The 22,435-nt window shown below is 31.5% G+C and overlaps 1 protein-coding gene across 3 annotated transcripts in view; it reads right to left on the bottom strand.

The window, feature by feature from the left end:
- Positions 1-4,347: 4,347 nt before the first annotated feature.
- LOC143247425 (uncharacterized) overlaps positions 4,348-22,435 on the bottom strand; it is a 36,454-nt gene continuing 18,366 nt past the window's right edge. For 2 of the 3 annotated variants that reach the window (XM_076495498.1, XM_076495499.1), the window contains 3 exons: positions 13,293-13,400; positions 10,175-10,363; positions 4,348-9,666 (listed from right to left, as the gene is read on the bottom strand). In XM_076495498.1, the coding sequence (XP_076351613.1) occupies positions 10,212-10,363; positions 13,293-13,400 (260 nt within the window). In that variant the 3' untranslated portion in view covers positions 4,348-9,666; positions 10,175-10,211. Of the gene's footprint in view, positions 9,667-10,174; positions 10,364-13,292; positions 13,401-14,529; positions 14,721-22,435 lie in introns of those variants that run through there. The other variant, XM_076495500.1, reaches the window with a different exon arrangement.

Here is a 22,435-nt window from a genome sequence, read left to right as displayed (position 1 = left end):
TCGCCCACATTTCATTGAGTACTTTTGTACACATTCTTTGTATAACATGAATAGTCTCCTCCTAGAAAGACTCTCAGATGTGCAAAAGGTATCCTAAGTCTTTCTCAAGATGCATATTTCTTGACAATGAGGTGGTTCAGGCTTGCAGATGTCCTTGGAAAACTCTGAGCATTATTGTGGATCCAAAACATTAGTTCGGGAAAACTATTGTATTTCTTTAGAAACCTTCCCACTAAGTCTCAGGATGGGTGACATTAAGAGGTATATATACTTGTTAGAGTAAAAATGTTCCAGGCCTGAAAATTTAAAGAAGACAAACGGCATATATTCAAATTGAGGCAATTCTGTTTTCAATCTCATCAATTTAACTTTATATTCAACTTACTTAAACAAGTATTCACTTGGGCAAATAGGAGAAGTGACGGAATTACTAATAAAAATCCAGATGAATTAAATATAACATCATATTTCATATTTCAAGTGAACAAAATGTTCGACGTTTAAAAATTTATAAAGTGTTCAGTGTTTTGAAAATGAAGCATAAAGGGTATTTTTTGTGTCTCGGAACGGCTGGTATGGTGATTAACACCTTTATTGATAAGGGGAGAACAACGTTTCGACCTTCCTAGGTCATCTTTAGGATACATTTTTATTTTAAGTGGGTTTCTCGTCATCAAGAAAGGGTGTTTTTGTTTGTTCTTTTCGTTTGTTGTTAAACACAAAGCTACACAATAAGCTATTTGTACTCTGCCCTCAACGGATATCAGAACTCGAGTTTTACTGTTATAAGTCTTTAGGTTTATCACTGAGCCATTAAAGGACCTATAAAGAATAGCTCATATCGATTGCTTTTCTAATTTCCTAATTTTTTTCTAACATTCTTTCAAGGTCATTTTATTTCGTTTTACGTTTAAATCTTCTGCCCTCTCACTGCTTTCAATATAGAACTAGTGACTGTCCACATACAAACATTGGTGTTGTTCTTGAGTTCGTCAGTTATCCTGAAGAAATTTCTTTTTCTTTAATCCTTCTTTAGCCACGTTCCCTTTCTTCTTTTCATTAAAGCATCATAAGCCTGAGTAGCGTCTGTAGATTTTTTGTTTATACTAATATTTAGCACATCACATTCCAATCTTGTTTCATCTGAAACGAGTCTTTGACTTGTATTTTCTCCTTCTGTTTGATTTGTGGCCCGGCATGGTCAAGCGTGTTAAGGCGTGCGTATCGTAATCCGAGGATCGCGGGTTCGCATCCCGGTCGCGCCAAACATGCTCGCCCTTTTAGCCGTGGAGGCGTTATAATGTGACGATCAACCCCACTATTCGTTGGTAAAAGAGTAGCCCAAGAGTTGGCGGTGGGTGGTGATGACTAGCTGCCTTCCCTCTAGTCTTACACTGCTAAATTAGGGACTGCTAGCACAGATAGCCCTCGAGTAGCTTTGAGCGAAATTCAAAAACAAACAAATCAAAACTGTTTGTTTGTTTATAAAAATCCACCCCAGACACTGGCCTGTTCATGTAAGAAGAAATGGAGCTTCTTTTCTAGTTATAGTAATTCAATACACGATGCATTTTTGATTAGTCTCCTGTTTTGAGACAAAATCTCTTCATATTAATACTATCTCAAAAACTGTATTCACGAACCACTTAACTACGTTTCGCCTAATCCAGAGTTCTTCACGCCGAGTGGGGTATAATAAAAACAGCAGTGATCGAAACACTATTATCAAATATATTGTATACAGCAACAATTGTTATGGTGTACACTTCTCTTAAAAGAGCACGAAGAATAATTACAACTATATTTGTCATATGACTAATTTCGGAATTCTGACGCATTTCGATATGTTTCGAGAAATTAATACCTTTATGTAGACGTGTATAATTTCGTGAATGTTTTCTCGCTTCTTATTTAAAATATTTTAGGTTAAGAGGTAAATAACTTTGCTTATGAAGTATTTAAATAAACAAAACAACGAAACCCAACTAGTACACGCATAATTTCTCAAACATTTAATATAATATGAAAACGATATTTGGTTAAATTGACATGGTGACATGTCCAACCAGTCAGGTACAATATGATGAGCTGTCTTTAATAAAAAGCATTCCACCATCGATTATTTAACAAAGCTGCACAGTTCAGCTGTTTAGTAATTTGGAGTATTGCATGCACCAACGAAAATGAAAACAGACAAGGTGATCACATTGCACACCTTTACGCCCGGGAAACTATATAAATATAACAGCACTTTCGTATGTTCATATAACTACTTATCTATATGAATATAACAGTACTGGCTGCTGTTTGTCCATGTAATTCCTTCGCAGGTGTGGATAGATCTTAACCAAATTTGGTAAGGAGGTTCATTGTGGTGAGGGTGTTACAGCAAAGCCACATTAGACTATCTGCTATGTCCACCAAGTGGAATCAAACCTCTCATTATAGCTTTATAAATCTGAAGACTTACTACTTTCCATCAAGGAGAAGGTTCATTGAGTCCATGGGAAGATACTTACACATTTTCAGTTTCTACCACAACTTCGTACCCTGTTGATGGATATTCATCAACTTCGGTATGAAGTTTTTTTTGATAGCGTGTGAAGATGCATGCAAGTTTGTGGCTTCACATTTTGTGTTTTGCAGGTTTTATGGGAGCTTTTCACAACAATATATACAAGGTAAGTAGCTTTTTTATGTCTTAAGATAACTATCACTAATCATAAATTTACCTAACTTCCGACCAGAAGACGGTTACTCCATCTGGTATTTTATATAATAAAGAATTAAAAAAACGAATCCATACACTCGTTGCATAATTAAGGCGACATGCCGCTTATGACTTAACTAATTGCGTGCAACTAGAAAAATATTAGTGTTTATTCGTGGTATCTCAAAGGAAAACCTCCAATGGTAAAAATCTGACCCCTTCTAATTTTAATGAAGTCCATTCTTCTCCTCAATGAATATTAAACTAGCAAACACAAGCTATTTAGCAAAGAGTTGAATTGCCTGTCGTGAAAGTTTCATTCAAAATATGAATACTACAAACTCTTATGTTCACTTAGTAAAGTTCATACTTGTTTCCTTTTGAATAATATCCTGTATCCGTTTATAAAACAATATATGCTCAGTTCATCCAGTGACAATTGCTGTTCATTGACAATGTTAATCGATTCTACACACAAGTTAAATTTTCCTTAAATATCCTTGTCAGTGGCATGCATCACGAGCAATGATCCAAGGTATGCGATATATTTTCGTGATTCTACATGTGAACGTTTCGTTTAATTTGTAAAAAATTGGCCAATACTCATTAATGACCTCCTCTTATCAACCTCCCATCATCACAGACTTTACTTCTTTATCTGACATTTATTCAATCAACCTTTCTGGATAATACTAAGTAAAAAAATCAATTTTCCCCATTTCATATGTCGAGTACTCCAAATTTTGAATAACGATTTATCTACAATCACATTTCATGTATCTGCAACAGATGCTATTAGCAAACGTGGCACTGCATACAAGCAATTCCAATCACAAAAAATGTTTCTCAGAACTGCTAGTATGGCCATTAACACGTTTAATAAAGCTTTATTAGTAAAAGTGTTAATACCCATACTAGCCATTCCGAGATACATTTTTATTTCAAGTGGGTTTCTCGTCATCAGGAATTTCAATTACAGCAGGAAGGTTAAAATCAGAATCTCAGAAATTACGGTTTGATTTTAAAAGTTAAATAGGGTGAAATTGATTTGATGTATTTAACTTGTACAAATGAACTAAAAAGTACAAAGCTACACAATAGGTTATCTGTATTCTACTCACCATGAGTTGTTAAACTCCCAATTTTTAGCCTTACAAGCTCTCAGCCTTACTGCTGGAACAATAACATGAAATAATGTCAAAACAATCTAATCTCCTAAGAACGTTTCCAAAACAATGACAATGCATTTAAGTTTTCAAGCAACTTTCCATCCCTTGGGAAATAATCCTACAAATTCCCAAACCTTCTCCTGGTATCCAAGACGTTTATGAATCCTGGCACGGTCAGTTGCAGTAACATCTTCTGCAACAGCTTTTATAGCCTTACAACTGTGTATTTACCCATTTACCACATTTATTCACCATCTTAAAGGCGATTCTATCAATAAATTATAAATTGAAAAGAAATAAAAATAACATAGATAATTACATCATTTTTAGCACTACAAAGACAAACCATTGATCACAGGTATAACATCAAAAATTACTCTTAATTACCACAGTAATGAAAGTATAATACGACTTGCTTGATAGAATTAATCTGATTCTACTAGAAATGAAAAAGCTTTGACATATATGTTTCAAGATAAAAGTACTTTATTTCACAAATTATGCTGTAATATTCACTTGGATAAAGGATTTTAATAGAACTTCAACTCTTGACTTTCCAGTCAGATAACGTGTATTCATAACTGTAGGATTAGAAAACTTCACTCAAACAATACCAGATAAGAAAACCTGAGGAAGAAATAACATTTCTTACAATTATATTCAACTGAATGCTCTGTCAAAACTTCCAAGATTGCTATATTATACATTTACTTAGACAAGTTACAATAACATAAAAGGGAAGCCAGCTTTCCATCTACTCTATTTTCATACATCACCAAGATGTTGAGTTTTGCTCAATAAACTTACTAGTAAGCAATTCATGTATTAATGAGAGGAAATACTTGGCTGGATCCCGAAAGTAATGCAAAGAATCGTATTACACCTTTAACTGATTGGTACATGCAGTCCTCCTGAGAAGACTGCACAGAGTAGTTTGAAGCATTAAAATGCTTCTGAGCGTGCTCTATGCATTAAAAAGTTGAGTAAGGAACAATCAGGTAAGTTTATTTTGAATGGAAAAGCCAATATGAAATCTGAACTTCTCAGACAAAGACCTTTCAAATCATATGGGTTATACAGCTTAATCAAGAAATTTGAGGAAAGATCCAGGCAGACAAATGCAAGTGTACTTTTTGTATAGATTAATATTCAATTACACAGCTGAGATTAATATTTTAACTCATTTCACTCATAAAATTATTTGTTCACAGATTAGGTTTGTTTGTTTGTTAGTTACACGAGAGCTATCTGCACTAGACGTCTCTAATTTAGCAGCGTTAGATTGGAGAGAAGGCAACTAGTCATCATCACTCACTGCCAACTCTTAGGCCACTCTTTTATCAATGAATAGTGGGATTGACTGTCACATTATAATGCCCCTATGGCTAAAGGGTGAGCATGATTGGTGTGACAGGAAACACAGAATTAGGACACAATTTTAAGAACCAATCAAACCATTTTTATCTCAATACTTCAAATTACTAGAAAAAAAGAATGAAGAAAGTACAGGAGATTTTCAAAATCAGATGAGCTAAAATTACCATCAAATTTAAAAAGCCAATGAGCTTTCAACATTTTTTATTAATCTCATAAAGTTCTTACCCAATGATCAAGTACCAACTGAAATTCTCTTAGTAAAATTATAATTCTTATTAATACTGAAAAAGCATCCTTTCACATAATTAATACAAGCCTAATTTGGAGAACATACCTTTGCTTACTTCATATTTCCAAAAACTACACTTTCTGCTGAGTTGTAGACTAAATTACTGTAAACTATGCATGAATATTATAATAAAAATCCTTATATTGCATTTAAAATTTATATAGATATAAACAAAAATTAGTTGGTAAAACACTCAAACTTTACATACTCATATGTGTTTGCAACAGAACTGTTTGTTGTTTTTTTTTGTTAATTTTGTGCAAAGCTACATGAGGGGTATCTTTGATAGAAGTCCCTAATTTAGCAGAGTAAGACTAGAGGGAAGGTAGCTAGTCATCACCCCAACCACCAATTCTTGTTACTCTTTTGCCAGTGAATGGTGAAATTGACTGTCACATTATAACACCCTCATGGCTGAAAGAGTGAGCATGTTTGATGCAATGTGAATTAAAACCTGCAACCCTCAAAATTATGAGTCAAGCACCCTATCACCTGGCCACGCCAAGCCTAACAGAATGACAAAACAATAAATCTGTAAACTGTGTGAAATGTAATAAAAAAATATAGTTAAACTGGTTTTGTGCATAACTAGAGATGACTTTATTAGTTATATACTTGAGCATCATTTTCTGGACTACACAGTCATTTCCATGTTGTCCTAGCATTCATATCTTGTATACCAGTGATGCAACTACTCAAAGAACATCAATCTTGGAAAGAAAATTTGTCACTCAAGTTAAATATGTAGTGCTTCAAGTGAATTCTATACAGAGTTAACAATGCAGTTGTTTTAGGAAATTTGCTTGCACTGCTTTCAGAGTTTTTAACAGCTTTATTTTGTCTATCAAGTATAACACATAATGAACTTGACACAACATTAACTAACAAGGCATACAAGTTTTACTTATGCTAGTATAACCAATACATCAAAATGAGTTTGACTGGAACCTCCTAAAATGATTTTGACTGACTGCAGTCTTTAATCACGTTTGCAACTACAGATCTGTAACACAAGTCTTATGTTTGACTAGACAAAACATATTATCAGCATTGTCAAAATTAGCTCAATAAATGAAAGTTAAAATTACAATGCATTTTCTTGGAATGAATTATTAATCAGTTACTCAAAAACAAATTAATGTCAAACTAATTTTCTTTCTCTGAAGTTACCAAGAAATGATGACAGAACTCAACATGTACATGAAATGAATAATAATGAGCATTTTATATAATACACTCACAATTTATACCACAAAGTTTGTCAAGTACACTTTAGAAGAGTTTAGAATTACAATTAGAATTATATCTAATGTGGTTACTAAACAGAATCCTAAAGACAGTAAAGATCAATTCACCAAATATAATATTAGATTGTTAAAAAATTCTATCAAAATTATCAGCACAATTTGAACAGAAAATTTTGATTCCTATAATATATATTTTTTTAATTAATATCAAGAGATACTACACTGATACAAGTTTATTAATTACAATTTGATAGCAATTATATAATATCACGATATACATAACTATTTAAAAAGGTGCAAACTTTTTGTTTCAATCTGTTCTGTGTTTCTCATTGTGTAAGTAGCAAAAAATAAATTAAAAAATACATATAAAGCAAGTTTTAGAATAATACAGTTATGGAACAATTCAATTTTGAATGAAAAACATTTGTATCTCTGCACTTCATCAGATGCAAGTGTAAACATCACTAGATGCACAGAACAAACCAAACCTTCTCAACTTGCATATAGTTGTATTTATATACATGAATTATATTTCAAGTTTTTTTAGCAAAAGGGTCATTATATTTCTTCAACAAATTTTATATTTTTGTTAAATTTAATAATCACTTGCAACATTTATTATTTTCTTAATATATTTTAGTATATAGACAAAATACTACATATTTGGTTTTTGCTTTTGATAACCATATTTCAGCACCAGACTTCATTAGCATACTGTGTCAGTACCTTAAATTATAAGCAAAGTGTTAACAAATATCCATTATTAATAATACGTTTTTCTTGTACTAAACCTAACAAAAGGTTTTTGTCCAGCTCATACATTATTCTATAAATAAATAATAGCTAGTTTCATGAGCTACAATGCAATTCTTATCACACGTTTCCACAGGTCTGATATTTTCTTTTCTGAAAAGAATTTCATAACATTAATATTTAAATTCCAAAATAATTTCCTGGATGACTCAGACAAAATTAGTCTATGAAAGAACAATATTTTATAATATAATACACTGATGAATTTTTCAATAATCAGTTGAAAAGTAATTATTCACTCAAGAAATATAATAACTACATTTTATTTTTTTTTTATTATGGGAATTAAATTTTAGAGTAATATCCTTTACTTTTTAGATTAGAAAATTATTTTTTTACAGTTTTATAACCTAATGTATCAAGAAAACTAGTCAGACTAATATTACACAATAACAATAAAACAATAACACTAAGCTGTTTCTGAAGAAATGAAGTACTGGACATACTTTCCACGAACTTTGTATAAAAATACTTTATGTGGTGCTACGAACACAAGTTAGTGCCAAATATAAGCAAATCTGTATTGTAGTTAGTTTAGAAAATATATAAAAGTGGCACACTCATACAATTTATTAATCTTCTAAGTTGTTTTACGAATGAGTCACTTGTTATAAATGAAACTAAGTGATATTTTTATCAATGTTTTAATCTCAAGTTTATTTATGATAAAGAAACATATATAATCTGTTAATGTAATTATAATTACTGAAAAAAAAATCAATATTCTAAACACACTGGGTCTCATAGTGTTTTATTGAAATTTTCACATGCATTTAGCCAAACATATAGAAATTGTACTAGAGATATGTCAGAGAAAAATACTAAAACAATGGAACTTTTGTATTAATGTGTAAACTCAACAGTAGTTTAGAGAAATATTATGAAAATCTATAACAGTAATGATTACACAGGTTTATTTCCAAAAATGCCCAATTCTTTAAGGGGGTACAAACAAAGATATTGTACTCTTCAAATTATATTAAAAAGTAGATTTAAGTGCTTTTAAATTACATAAAAATAATTACACATTGTATTGAAAATAATTATTTTTAAGACCTATGTTTTCAGATAAAAATTACCAACGTTTGTTAATAAGAGGAAAAAATAAAAATATTTAAAAAATCATTATAGAGTATTTATTTGAAATACATTCAAAACTGAAAAAAAATTTTTGGGTAAGTTCTTTTAAAAGAAAACCGTTTACATGTGATTAAAGTAACAAGGAAATAAGCATAGTTTATTTATCAAGGTGATATTAAAGGCTTAGAATATTCTAAGAGAGCAGAGTTAGGAAATTATAAGTAAATGTTCAAGTTCTTAAGTGCAAATAAAACCTAAAAAAGTTTACAGATGATGCACTAGTTTTCTATGATTAGATGCATTCATGTTAATATCTATTATTAAGAAGTTTTCCATGCAGGGTATCGAGGATGCCACCAGTTTAAAACTTGAACTGTTTCCACAGAATCGAAGTCTAGTATGATACCAGATATAATAGATTTCACTTTGCTACTGCACTGGTAACTTCTACTGGTGAATCCTAGTTGAATGCGATGGTTTCTCATGTCTCGACTGAGACTGACACGGATTTCTGCTAGATGGCAGCCCATTACTGAAGGTGGAGTACAAATAAAGTGCTGGCAGTTCATGCAAAGTACACAGTAGCCTTCTTCACAGTTAATATTTACATTTTCAATTAATTCAGAAAGTTCTGAAGATGCCCCACTCATCCAGCAGCTATTTTTTACTTTTCTATTTATTATTTGAGAATTACTGGAAGTATTGCTTGAATTTTTCAGACACCTATCTTTCAAAACAAATTTAAAATAAAAGACCCATTTGCTGCCCTGTTTCACTCTCCACAAGGATACGCAACGTGCCCAATTTAATCTATATAATTTTTCATCAACTGAAGTGTTATGGATAGGTAAAAGTCTTTTAGTAAAAGGTGGATACATATAATACAAGGATCTTATCACAGAAGCACGGAGACAATATGGGCGGTCAATATTTGTTGGTTGAAGAGCTTCTGGCAGAGATATTTCAGGCTTATAATATCTGAGGAACAAAAATTAACACAAACCAAAATCAATGAACATTATAAAAACCCATACATATCATTTAAAGAAGACTTAGTAGCATATATTCATGAAACGTTTTTTTGTAACAAACAACAGAACTTTGAAACTTAAAAGAAAGATCTAAAATACTGATCCAGCACTGTTAAATTTATACATATATGCCAGTATAACAATCTGTTATAATGTTCATTGGCTCCTAGAAAACACACACTGATAAATAAGCACATCACATGATGATTAGTTTTAACATTTGTCTGAATAAATTATTACACCTAAAATTTAGGCCATAATTACTACCGAGTGAAAAGCGAGAAAAATTTCACAATACAATAAAGCCTAATAATAACAATATAGGAGAAAAACAGTTATGACTGTATCTATCTAAAAATGTAAGTCAAACATCAATGGCAAATCTTTGTGTACTGGGCAACACATTCAACTGTTTCTTTTGCACACTTAACTAACATCTTAAGTATTTTACTCACCTTTTATAGATGTTTATCCAAAATGTATAGGTGCGTACTACAAAATAAGCACTACTACACAATGCAGCAAAAGTAGCAACGTCTTCTGGTCGAATGTATTCAGAGAGAGTAAACCAAATGTCCAGGGATAATAACAACCATGTTTTACCTCTTTTGGTACTTTTTCTCTCTGAGTACCAACATGCTCAGCTACAATGAATAAAATATAAAAGTATTAAACAAAACTTAATTAATGCATGTATAACACGTGACTTTAAAATGTAGTTTAACAGAAGTAAAATAATGGCTTACAACTTTTATAGGAAGTTATAATTAACAAGAAAAACAAAGTGTTCTGTTGCCAACAAAATCATAAAGATATTTGTATTATTTATTATGTCATTATATTATCATTCGAGTAAAAACACTTTCACATAAACAATTTTTTCTATTTTCATTATTGTGAAGATTTCCTCTTCTACATTAAATAAAAGGAAACATCACTGGTTCATGTTCTTAAATATAATTATAGTGGGAATAGCAATGATATCCTGGTTTACAGTTCTGAGCATCCATCAAAACTTTGGGTACTGGTTTTCAAGCCAGAGTTGCAGTTTCATTTACCAATGCATTCAAAAGTTTGCTTGGACTGAAGAATGACTAGTTTTGGATGGTCAGGACAATACCCATTCACTTTTAAGCATATTGTCCACACTGGTGCTTCAATTGTGAATAAGTATATTAATGTGTTAAGAATCATTCTGTTAATGTTACATCTGAAAATAATTCCACTCTGAAGGGATGTAAGCTATGGAACTAATGTTATTTTAACTCCATGAGTAGCCTGTGTTTAAATAATTTTTCTGCACTTTCCTCTGTCTCACTTTTTTAGAATTTGCAGCATTATCTTATATTGTTCCCTTTTCTTTCATTTACAAAGTCTGAGTTTTCATCCATACTTAATAATTAAACCATATTTTGATATTTTCTGCTTTGTGGCATTAGGAAATTACATGCTGATCTTACTAAACACATGAATCACAAGAGTCACATGCAAAAATCAGTGAGGACAGACCCATTAAAAAAAAGCAACGTAAATTTAAGAAATTTAAATTCACTGTTACGACAGGAGTTTACGAAAATTATAGAAGTTGGCAAAACAGAAAATTAGGACATCAAGAAGGATGTATGAGAAAAGGTTGGCTGGAAATGTAAAAATTAACAGTAAGGATTTCTTTAAATACATTAAGGATAAACAAGATGTTAAAATGGGGGTAGGACCCTTGAGGGACGATAAAGGAAGGTTAGTATCTGATGATTATGAGATGGTTGGGTTATTAAATTTTGCTTCATCTATGGTTTTTATTATTGATGATTTAAGTAATATTTCACATCTTGAACAGTTGATAGATGGAAAGATCAAACTAGATGACTGAATAAATTCTGAGCTGGTTAAGAAAAAATTTAGAAGTTTAAAGAACAACATGGCTGATGGGCTGGATAATATTTCCCCCTAGAATATTGAAGAAAGTTAAAGACTGAATATGTGAGCCACTGACTACTATTATTTTTTTGTCAGTCCTTAAATAGTGGGCAGGTACCAAAGGATTGGAAGTTGGCTAATGTTACTCCTCTTTTCAAGGGAGGCAATAAAAACTGTCCAGTAATTTTAGCTCCATTAATCTTATATCAGCTGTGGGAAAAGTTTTGTAAAGTCTGTTAAAACATGCTTTGCAAAGCCATTTAACAATGTTTAGAATTTTATTGTACATTCAACATTGTTTCACTGAGGGAAAATCTTGCCTTACAAATCTTTCAACATTCTTCAGAAATGTTACTGCTTATGTAGATTTGATGTATCTGGATTTTTAGAAAGCATTTGACAAGGAGTCACATAAAAGGCTTGTGATAAACTATCTCTGTAGGTGTGGGGAACAATTTAGCAAACTGGATGGAAGAAAGTGGAGAGTTGTTACAAATGGAGCTTAGCCAAACTGGATTAATGTCACAAGTGGGGTACTTCAGTGCTTAATATTAGGACCTCTGTTCTTTTTTATTTACATTAATGACACAGATGAAAGAATGGTCAAAAAAAATTACTTAATTTTGCAGATAATACTAAGGTCTTGGGTACTGGGTGACTGTGAAGAGGATGCTGCTGCTTTACAAATGGATTTTGATCATTTACCAAGTTGAAAAAATAAATGGCAGATGTGTTGTAATTATAGTACATGCAAGATAATGCATGTGGGTTATTATAATTTGAATTATAAGTATAATCTGGATGGGAATAGCTTTAAGAGTAATACAAAAAAAAGGATCTTAGTGCAATAGTTGTTCAGTCTCTTAAGCTATCCAAAAAAGAGCACTGTTGCTAGTGATAGGGCAAATAAAATTTTAAGATGTATCTACAGAAATACTGAATACAAATTAAAAGAAGAAATAATTTCATTGTACAGGTCACTGGTTAGGCCACATTTTGAATATTTTGTTCAGGTCTTAATTTTGTTCAAGTCTTAGGTTCCTTACCTTAGGAAAGACATTGAATTATTGGAAAGGTTATCAGAATAGTACCTAAAATACAGGAACCAGCTGATATCCCCCAAGTTGTTTTCTCTTGAAAAATTAAAAGTTAGGATGAATCTGATTAAGTGTTTAAAACTGTGAAGAGAACTAATTTATAGTGTTGATCCACCATACTTTTTCATATTTAACAGTGAGAACAACAGAATTAAGGGACATAAGTATAAATTTTGGCAGTGTAGGAGTGATCTAAAACAGTTTTACTTTTCTAACAGGGTGGTTGGCCTTTGGAATGGTTTGCATTCATATGTTGTGGATGCAGTAAATTTACAAGAATGTAAGAGTATATATACGAGTGATAAGGACTAGCTTTAAGATTTTTTATTTTTTTTATAAATTTATTTATTAGTAGTTTTAGTCTGGTTTAGAGGATGAAAAAAACCAAGATAGACCAATAGGTCTAATGTTATCCAAAATGTTATGCCATTAAACATGGACTGTACTGTTTCAATGCTTTTAGTAGAACATCATATGATGAAAGTGGGATACCTAATTGGGCATCCTTTTTATCTGAATATCACTTTCAAATAATAATTGTTTTAAGTCTTTTTCTTACTAGAAATTGTATCCCCTTCTTCATTTTTAAGACATTGTTCCTCAGAATCGAATTCTTCAAGATCCTTTTCGTACCATGATTTATCTTCTGAAGTGTGAAACTGTTTTACTGCAAAGAATAAGAAGCTACATCACAATCACAAAATACTGACTGTAATTTATATTTTATTGACACTTTTAGCTTGCTTCAAATATCAAAGAAAAGCTACATAATGAATGTATCTAATTTTGAACAAGTAAATTAGAGGGAAGGCAACAAATCAAATCTTGGGCTACTTTAACCCAATAGTGAGATTTGACTATCAGTTTTCTATAGCAGACTCAAACCAAGAAGAAAAAGTTTGAGAGAACGAGACAAGAACCATAAATCTGTAGATTCATAGTCTGCTATGCCTAGCTCTTATGTTGGCAGGAAATCCCACTAGATGTAATGGAATACAGTAGGGTTACACAAACTCAACACCATGTTACATAACACAGTAAATTAATTGCACAAGTAACAAGGCACTTTGCATAAGATAAATTGAAACTAGAAGAGATGTACAATGTGTGTGGATGTAGAATGTGTTAAAATTCAACAAAATATTTTCTTCAATTTCCACTCTTATCTAAGCACACAGATAAAGTTATTTTAAAACTAAAAACCTTCCCTGGCAATGCTGATACTGTGAGAACTAAGTACATTTTCAAATGTTTTAATTAACCTTTCATGTTTTTGCACTTGTTAACAGAATTCTCAGATCAACAAAAGATTGAATATGTAAACAAATTTTTAAAAAATCGCACAACAAACCTTCTTGAAACTCAAACTAAAATAAAATATTATATATTCATTTCTTCAATATATAGCAATGTAACAATTTTATTAGCATAAAACAAAGTAAACAATGCTTTGAAAATTGGCTTTCAAAAAATTATTTGGTCTGTAGAACATTACATGAAAATAACTCAGTAGCAGATGAAGGCTTTTGAGTTAAATGTTAACAAAACATGCTCAGAAATTAACATGCATCAGTAAATCACTCTTGGTATTCTTACATACATTGATATATAATTGTTAGTAATATTTCATTTTATCTTCTTTATATTCATATACAAATATACAAGGTAATCATTTTTCAAAGTGATACTATTCTACAGTAGAGCATATCAGAGTTCATTAAAACATTTGGAGCTATGGTATTTCAAGCCAGGCCTAAAACTAAGAGCTACCAAATTGTATTGCAAAATATATTTACAAAACTTCCTAGTAAACTGTATTTTCAATGTCTGCACCTTCAGTGGCATGTTTCACTGATCAAATGACTATATCTTGGAAAAAGCTACATAGAGATGACTGCAAGAAAAAACTGGATCAGATAAGTATTACCCTGACAGACAGACATATCCATTTTCTCAAATTGTATTATTGTAAGATTACACCATATATATCAGTATTTTAATAGTATAATTATGCTTACTTGAATAAAAAACAACTTTATATAAAATATAAATTTACAAAGACCTTTATTTAAACTTTTTTAACCAATATTTGGGCACATGACTTGTATGAAAACTTTTCCATAACAATCAAACTGAGTACTAACTAACCCTATTACATAAGTTCTATCTTACTTCACTGAATGACTAACTCTACAGTTACAAAATACTAAAGATATGCATTTATATATATATATATATATAGTTATTCAATTCTGAATTCTTTTATGAACACATATTCAACAGTAAAAAATAAACAAAACAAACAATTATCTCTTCTTGTTATGTCCTATGTATTAGGTCATTTCACATGATATGGCTGACTTTTGCTTAATTGAAGAGTGATTAATATTAGGATAAGTTGGATAGAGTAATTTGACTGTATGCTATTCAGTATTGACAAGAATGTGGTGCTTTTCATTCTTCTTTCATGCCAAGCTGTATTATAATTTTTTGTGTGTGTTTCTTTGGAACCATAAACAAGATGTGTTCAAAAGAACTGAGACTACATTTTGTACGAGTTCATTTGGGAAAAAATGCAACCAAGGCACCTAAAAACATCAGTTTAGCATTTGAACAAGGGACTACTTTTCATTGGACTATTTGGCATTGGTTTCAGAAATTTTGTTCTGGTGATATGAACTTTACGAATAAACCCTAAGGAAGGACTTGTGAATGAAGAAAGATTAAGAACTATTGTGAAAGCTAACCAATAAATGACAGTTCAAAGACTTGCAGCAGACTTAGAACTTTCCAGTGCAACTGTTTCTCACAATCTGGCTGCAATTGGAAAGGTTAAAAAACTGAACAAACAGGTACCACACAAATTTACAAAACTGTAGAAACTGGTTAGGAACAGGAGGGAGTCATTCTTGAAGCAAATTATTAACTGTAATAAAAAGAAGTAGATCCTACACAACAACCAGATGAGATAAGAACAATAGTTAGTTGAAAGTGAATCTCCAAGACATGTGCCAAAACTGCCTTTGCACCCCAAAAAAAAAAGATTATGGTGACAGTACAGTGGTCTGCAGAGGGAATTGTCTATTACTCCTGTCTGCAACCAGGTTAAAAACTTACAGTATGATATTACTATCAACAAATTGATAAAATGCATCTAAACGTAGCCACCATACAGCCATCAGTGGTGAACAAGCATGGATCAATTCTGCTGCAAGATAACACCAGATCCCTTTACCTCACAAATCACTATTTCAAAATGGAGAGAACTGAAATATAAAATCTTGGAGCATCTGTCATAATCACCTGACCTGCCTCCAACTGATTATCACATTTTCTGGCACTTGAAGCTGTTTTCTGGAATAAAACATTCAGGAATCAGGAGAATACTGTTAAAGCCTTCAAAAGGTTTATTGTCTCCAAAACAACAGTTTTATAGAGACAGGATATTTTCATCAGTATCCTCTTGGAAGAAAACCATTACAGCAAATGGAACATATTTTGATTAATAAAACTGGCATTTGTTAAGAATATGTCATTTTAATTTTTACCTATACAATCAGCCATTTCATATTAAATAAACTAATACTTTTTGGTGCCTGTCAGATTGCTAAGCCTTTTAAAATTTTGCCCATAGAGGACAAATAACAAATATATTTTTAGGTTTTAAATATATTTTTCAAATAACCAAAAAAAGCATAACTTATTATAACAATAACACAGAATTCCACTATAATTTATCTAGCTTAGTAATTAAGCTGTATTGCATTTAAAAAAAAAAGAACTTTCTAGTAAGCTAAAAACTCATAATAACCAGCAAGAAAATATGTTCTAATACTTAAAAATGGTCAAGAAAACTACTAGAGGGTCATCATGACCTTTTGACTGGTTATTCACACATCACAGACAGAATTAAGTGTGTATAAGGGAGCATTTCCAAAAATGGAATGAGGTGAGTGGGGCCATTGTACTTGATTTATTACATGAGCAATGTCTCATACAAAAGACAGGAGGTTCTTATTTTATATTCTAGCTTATTACTATTGGTAATTTGAATTTACAATATCTAATCTGAACTAATACTGCATTAAACTACCATGTGTCACAAAAATTATTTAGGTTTGTTTTTTTATTGGGTTGAGGAATAATTCGTGAGCGTTTTTTCAAGTTAAACAAATATATTCATAAATGAAAGCTATAAAATATTTCATGTCATTTGGTAGATAATTTTTTGCTCTAATAGATGGTGTGTTTGATTTTCATATGTCTTTAATTTTTGCTTTCATTTTCAGCTCATTAAATGGACTGTCAAGTGGACAAAATCGAGCATTTTCGATACCACCTGCTTTTCGCATTTAATTTCTTGCAATTTCGTTTAAAACAATGCATACTATATACCTAGGTATTACATGAAATAAAGTATCATAATAAATGTTTTGGGTGTAATGTGTTCATGCATTGAAGTATTGTATAGTCTTGCATGTAATGCTTGAATGAAATTATTTAAAAATGCTCACGAATTATTCCTCAACCTAATAATAGTCTTTTAATTATGAGATCAAATAATTCTTGACACTGAAGTTGGAATTATAATGTATATTTTGATACTAAACTTGTTGACACAAATTCATAAAATAGTAGTTCCATAAAATTTTGAATTGAGTCAACAAATGCAATGACATGGCCTTTGACCCACGTGAATAGCATTAAATCAAAAAAGTTACATACAGGTTCCACAGATATTCTGTAATTTAGATCAAAACTGCTCACTTGAAATCATGATCTCTATAGTTTTTCCTTTAATGTGGTCCACCATAATTTGATGTTATAACACTGGGCATTTACCTCCATCAAGACAAAGATATACTATGCTACACAACTGTGACCAATATATTGTCAAATATTTATATTCAACTATGTCACTCTAAGTAATTCCTGACACAATTCAACCATTTACAGTGGGGTCATTCCATGCCAATTCACCCAGGGTTTCCCAGTTCATGTCATAAAATTCCTTGAAAAAAATTCAAGGAAAAAACTTCATTTTGATTTCTTAAGTCATGCAGTACAACTTTAGAATTTTACATGGCTAAATTAATCAAAATGAAGTTTTTTGCTTATTTTTTTTCAAAAAGAAATCTATAACATAAACTGGAAAAAGCTCTTATTTTCTGTGTGAGTTGGCATGGAATGACCCATTGGAAAATTGTGAACACAGAAAGTTACTATTATTATGATTCACAAACAATATTGTTTCATTTGCTGAAGCTATGACAGTTGTTATTCCTCTTTTAGGTTCAAGATGTTTTCAAACTATATGTCAGGAAATAAAGATAGCAAGACCATAGTTTCAACTTATTTGAATGGTTGCCAAGGCAATTAACATGTTGGCCAGCTGGATAATCTCACACCACCTGGTTCATTTATGCATCAACATGGTTTAAATACTGCACCCAAGTAAATGTGTCATTGGTGATTACAATAAAATATAAATCAAAGAAATTGCAGATGTTTTTTTTTTCTTTTTTAAGATGCCGCTTCATTTATGACTTACACAAGTATTAGACAATTAGCATTTAATGTTTCCACAGCTTCAGGCATATAAACCATAACTTTAATAATACAATACTCTTTTTTAATATAGGGTGACCATCATGAACTATAAAAGTTATTGATTCAGGTACTCATAGATTACTGTACACAGTTTCTGCTCCAAATCAAAAATCTCTAAACTTTAGTGTAATAGCTAAAGTCAAGACATTTTTATGAGTAATTAAAATACATTTTCAGTGACGTTGAGAAATATATATGTAAAAACGGCTAATTTGGGTTGAGAAAATATTTTACGTTGAGAAGTGAACAACGTTTTGACCTTCTTCGGTCATCGTCAGGTTCACAAAGAAAGAAAGAGGTACCTGACCGGAAGCTGACCACATGTTTGAAAGGAGTTGTGTAACTGAGTGTCAAAATGTAGAGGGCAGTGTTAGATGTTTGAATATATAATTTTATATTATTTATTTTATTATTTTTAATAAAGGTATAAAGGTGTTCCTTTGTATTGGTTTATTTTGGGTTTAAATTGTTGTATAAGTAAGGCTTCTTTAATTTTGCATTTGTTTATGTTTGTTTCTTTATTTAGTATTTGAGTGTTTTCTATGGTTATGTTGTGTTTATTTGACTTGCAGTGTTCGAAAACGTGTGAAGGTGACTTTTTATGTTCTTTGAATCTGGTTTCCATTTTTCTACTTGTTTCTCCAATATAGAAGTCGTGGCAGTTATCACATTGTATTTTATAAATAATGTTGGTGTGGCGTTTGTCAGTGTAGTTTTTACACAGTATAGACCTCAGTTTTGTGCCTGGTTTTTGAATAAATTTGGTATTAACTGGAATATCACATTTTGTTGTTAGTTTTTGCCAAATGTTGGTTATTTTTCTGCTGATGTCGGGAATATATGATGTGCAGCAGTATATGGTTTTGTGATTTTTTTTTATTCGTGAGATATATTTACTTTTGTTGGTTGATTTTTCCTTCTGTCTAGGTGTGTGCGTATAATGTTTTCTACGGTTTGTGGAGGAAACTTATTGATATTGACAAAGTATTGTTTTATTTTGTCTACTTCATCGTTAATTTTATCTGGTGAACATAGTTTTATGACTGTGTTTATTTGGTTTATTAGTTTGTATGTTGAGTTTTTTGTGCTGAGTCCCAAGGAATGTATAGTCCAGTATTGGTGATTTTTCGGTGGATTTCTGTTTCAAATTGTGTGTCAGTCCTTGTAATTTTGAGGTTAAGAAATCATATTTGATTGCTATTTTCTTGTTCACATGTGAAGTTAATGTTGGGATGTATAGAGTTAATGTGATTGAAAAAATTAAGTGTGTGTTCTGTAGATCTGAATCCCACAACTGTGTCATCTACATATCTGTACCAGTATAGGGTGGATGTAATGCTGTGTTAATTGCACGTGTTTCAACTTGTGTCATAAAAATATTGGCTAGAACTGGTGATACTGGGTTGCCCATGCTTAGGCCATTTGTTTGTATATAGTTGTGGTTGTTGAACATGAAGTTTGTCTTCATCGTGGTGAATTCTATGAGGGTTGCTTGGAATGTCTATAGTATTAGTCTATAGTTTATACCTATACCAGCCATTCTAAGATACATTTTTATTTCAAATGGGTTTCTCGTCATCAAGAATTAAAATGAGTTTTGATATTTGAAAAAAAACACTATATATTTGCATATTTATTAATTATGATTGTGTTATACTTAATTTTAAGGAAAAAATAATAATGTTGTTGTAAGTATCTGTGTCCAATTTCCAGAAACCATTTGTAAAGCCTTTAAACATTTAAGCTCGAAGCTATAATTATTCCAGTTACTTCAAGTTCAATAAAGTGAAATGATTCTAGATTATCATACTGTTTAGAAAATTGTTATTATATGCAATGGGAAAACCTCCATGGCTTGTCTGAACTAACTAATACAAAGAACAATTGTTTAATATCAAGAATAAAAAGATAAGTGTGGATACTCATGTCATCTGAAGGTAGGGGTGAGACCCAAAGAACAGCTCATCTACTGGTGGTCAGGACCCAAATCAAATTTGTTAAGTGAACTTATTGCATTGATGTAAAGAAGCCAATCTGGTAAATTTTAAGTTTTTGAGTCACTTCCTGGATCAGGTATTTTTTTCCGAATCAACTGTGTGTGACTAGTAATGGTTAAAACTGGTTTGGGAGTTAAGCTTTACCAGTTTGTTAGGTGTTACAGGTGCAATAAGTTAGTTTTATTTGGGAACTCTACAGTATGCACTCTTAAAAAAACTAGTACTGAGGATGTTAAATTTATATGTAGTTTGCAGGTTGGAGTAAAAATCTGAGGAAATAGATAAAGAGAAGTGTGAACTGGAAAATGACAGCAGGACTTCAAGAGAAGCTTAAGCTTTCATATGCAAGAGAGGCATTACCTAAAATTAAAAATGTCAGAAAATCAGAAAGGATAGTATTAGGGTTAAAAGTAGTGAACTTAATTGTAAATACAACAGATTTCAGACCTTGGCTTGTGTAGACGAGGAAATATGGAAGGAGGGAAAGCAAAAGAAATAGAGAAGGATATGGATTATGAACTTAAAGAAATTATAGTTACAGGTGATTCCTTAAAAGGGCATGCAGACAAGTGGAACAAGTGGAAGACATAACTAACAGAACAAGATATAATCAGTGATGTTGAGAAAACCCCACTTGTAGAGAAATATATATGCAAAAACGGCTCGTTTGGGTTGAGAGAATATTTTACATAGAAGAGCGAACAACGTTTGTGAACCTGACGATGACCGAAGAAGGTCGAAATGTTGTTCGCTCTTCTATGTAAAATATTTTCTCAACCCAAACGAGTCGTTTTTGCATATATAGAACAAGATATAATGAAGGGGACTGGCAATGATGCAGTTTTTGTTGTGCAAGTGGGGGCTAATGAAGAAGGCAACAGTAAGTCAGAAGAGCTAATTACTAAGTACAAGAGGTTGATAAAACCATTTAAAGATAAAGGCCATAGATTAATTGTGTCAGGCATACTGCCAAGAATTAACTGGAGATGAAACTTGAGTAGGTTACTAGGACTAAATGTTAGGATGGTTGGACTTGTGGGATCACTTCAGTGGGAGGAGGGAACTTTATGGAATAAATGATTTACACTTAAGTAGGAAAGGGTCTGGCATATTTGTAAGGGCTATTAACTCAGTTGTAAGAGAAGTTCTAAAGTAGGACTAAATAGTGCTGGGGGGCCAAGATAAACAAAATGAAACAAAACTGAGATGTAAAGGAAAGTTTAACACAGGAAATAAATATAAGCTATAAGAATAGGCTTAAATGTTACTATTCTAATGCTAGGAGTATAAGAACTAGAAGAATTTAGGAAACTAGTGAGAATAGAAGATTTTGATATAATGGGAATAAATAATGGTAGACGATTTTCATAACAGAAAGTTCTTTGAAATACATGGTTATAGTTTGTTTAATAGTGCTAGGGTACTAAAGAAAGAAATAGAGATGCCTCTTTTTGTGAAGTGTGAGTTACATCATGGAGTTAAGGATATTAAGGACAACAGCAATGAAATCAAATTCATTTGGGTTTCTGTTAATGGATATCAAGGGAAAAAGCTCTTAATAGGAATCTGTTTGAGACCACTTGATGAAACTGATGAAATTAGTGAGAAACTTTAGAATGAGATTAAGATATCAGCTCTTACTGAAGTTATAATTGTGGGTGATTTTAATTTCAAACACAATTTCCCTCATAGTTTTGCGAAAAAGGTTTCTGGAAACTGTTCAAGATGGGTTTCTTCACCAATTAATTAAGGAACCTACTATAAATAATGCCATTTCAGAGTCATTGTTAACTTACAATATAGAAATGGGTGAAGAGATGGAAATTGGAGAATATCTAGGTGCAAGTGATCATTGCTGCATTAGGTTTGATGTTTTATTGTATATGGAAATCAGGAATGATATTTTGATTCCAAAAAAACAATTTTGAAGTAATGCAACAATAATTATCTGTTGTGGATTGGACAGCTAAGTTATTTGGAGACACTGAGAAATTACGGAAAATGTTCAAAGGTAGATGCAAGTAAAAAAATCAGACAGGCTCATAAAGGGTATAAGAGATAACATTAAAGAAAAGCATAAAAAAATTAAGAAATT

The sequence above is a fragment of the Tachypleus tridentatus genome, chromosome 3, assembly GCF_004210375.1.
Source record: "Tachypleus tridentatus isolate NWPU-2018 chromosome 3, ASM421037v1, whole genome shotgun sequence".
NCBI classification, from domain to species: domain Eukaryota; kingdom Metazoa; phylum Arthropoda; class Merostomata; order Xiphosura; family Limulidae; genus Tachypleus; species Tachypleus tridentatus.
This window is presented reverse-complemented; position numbering and strand designations above follow the sequence as displayed.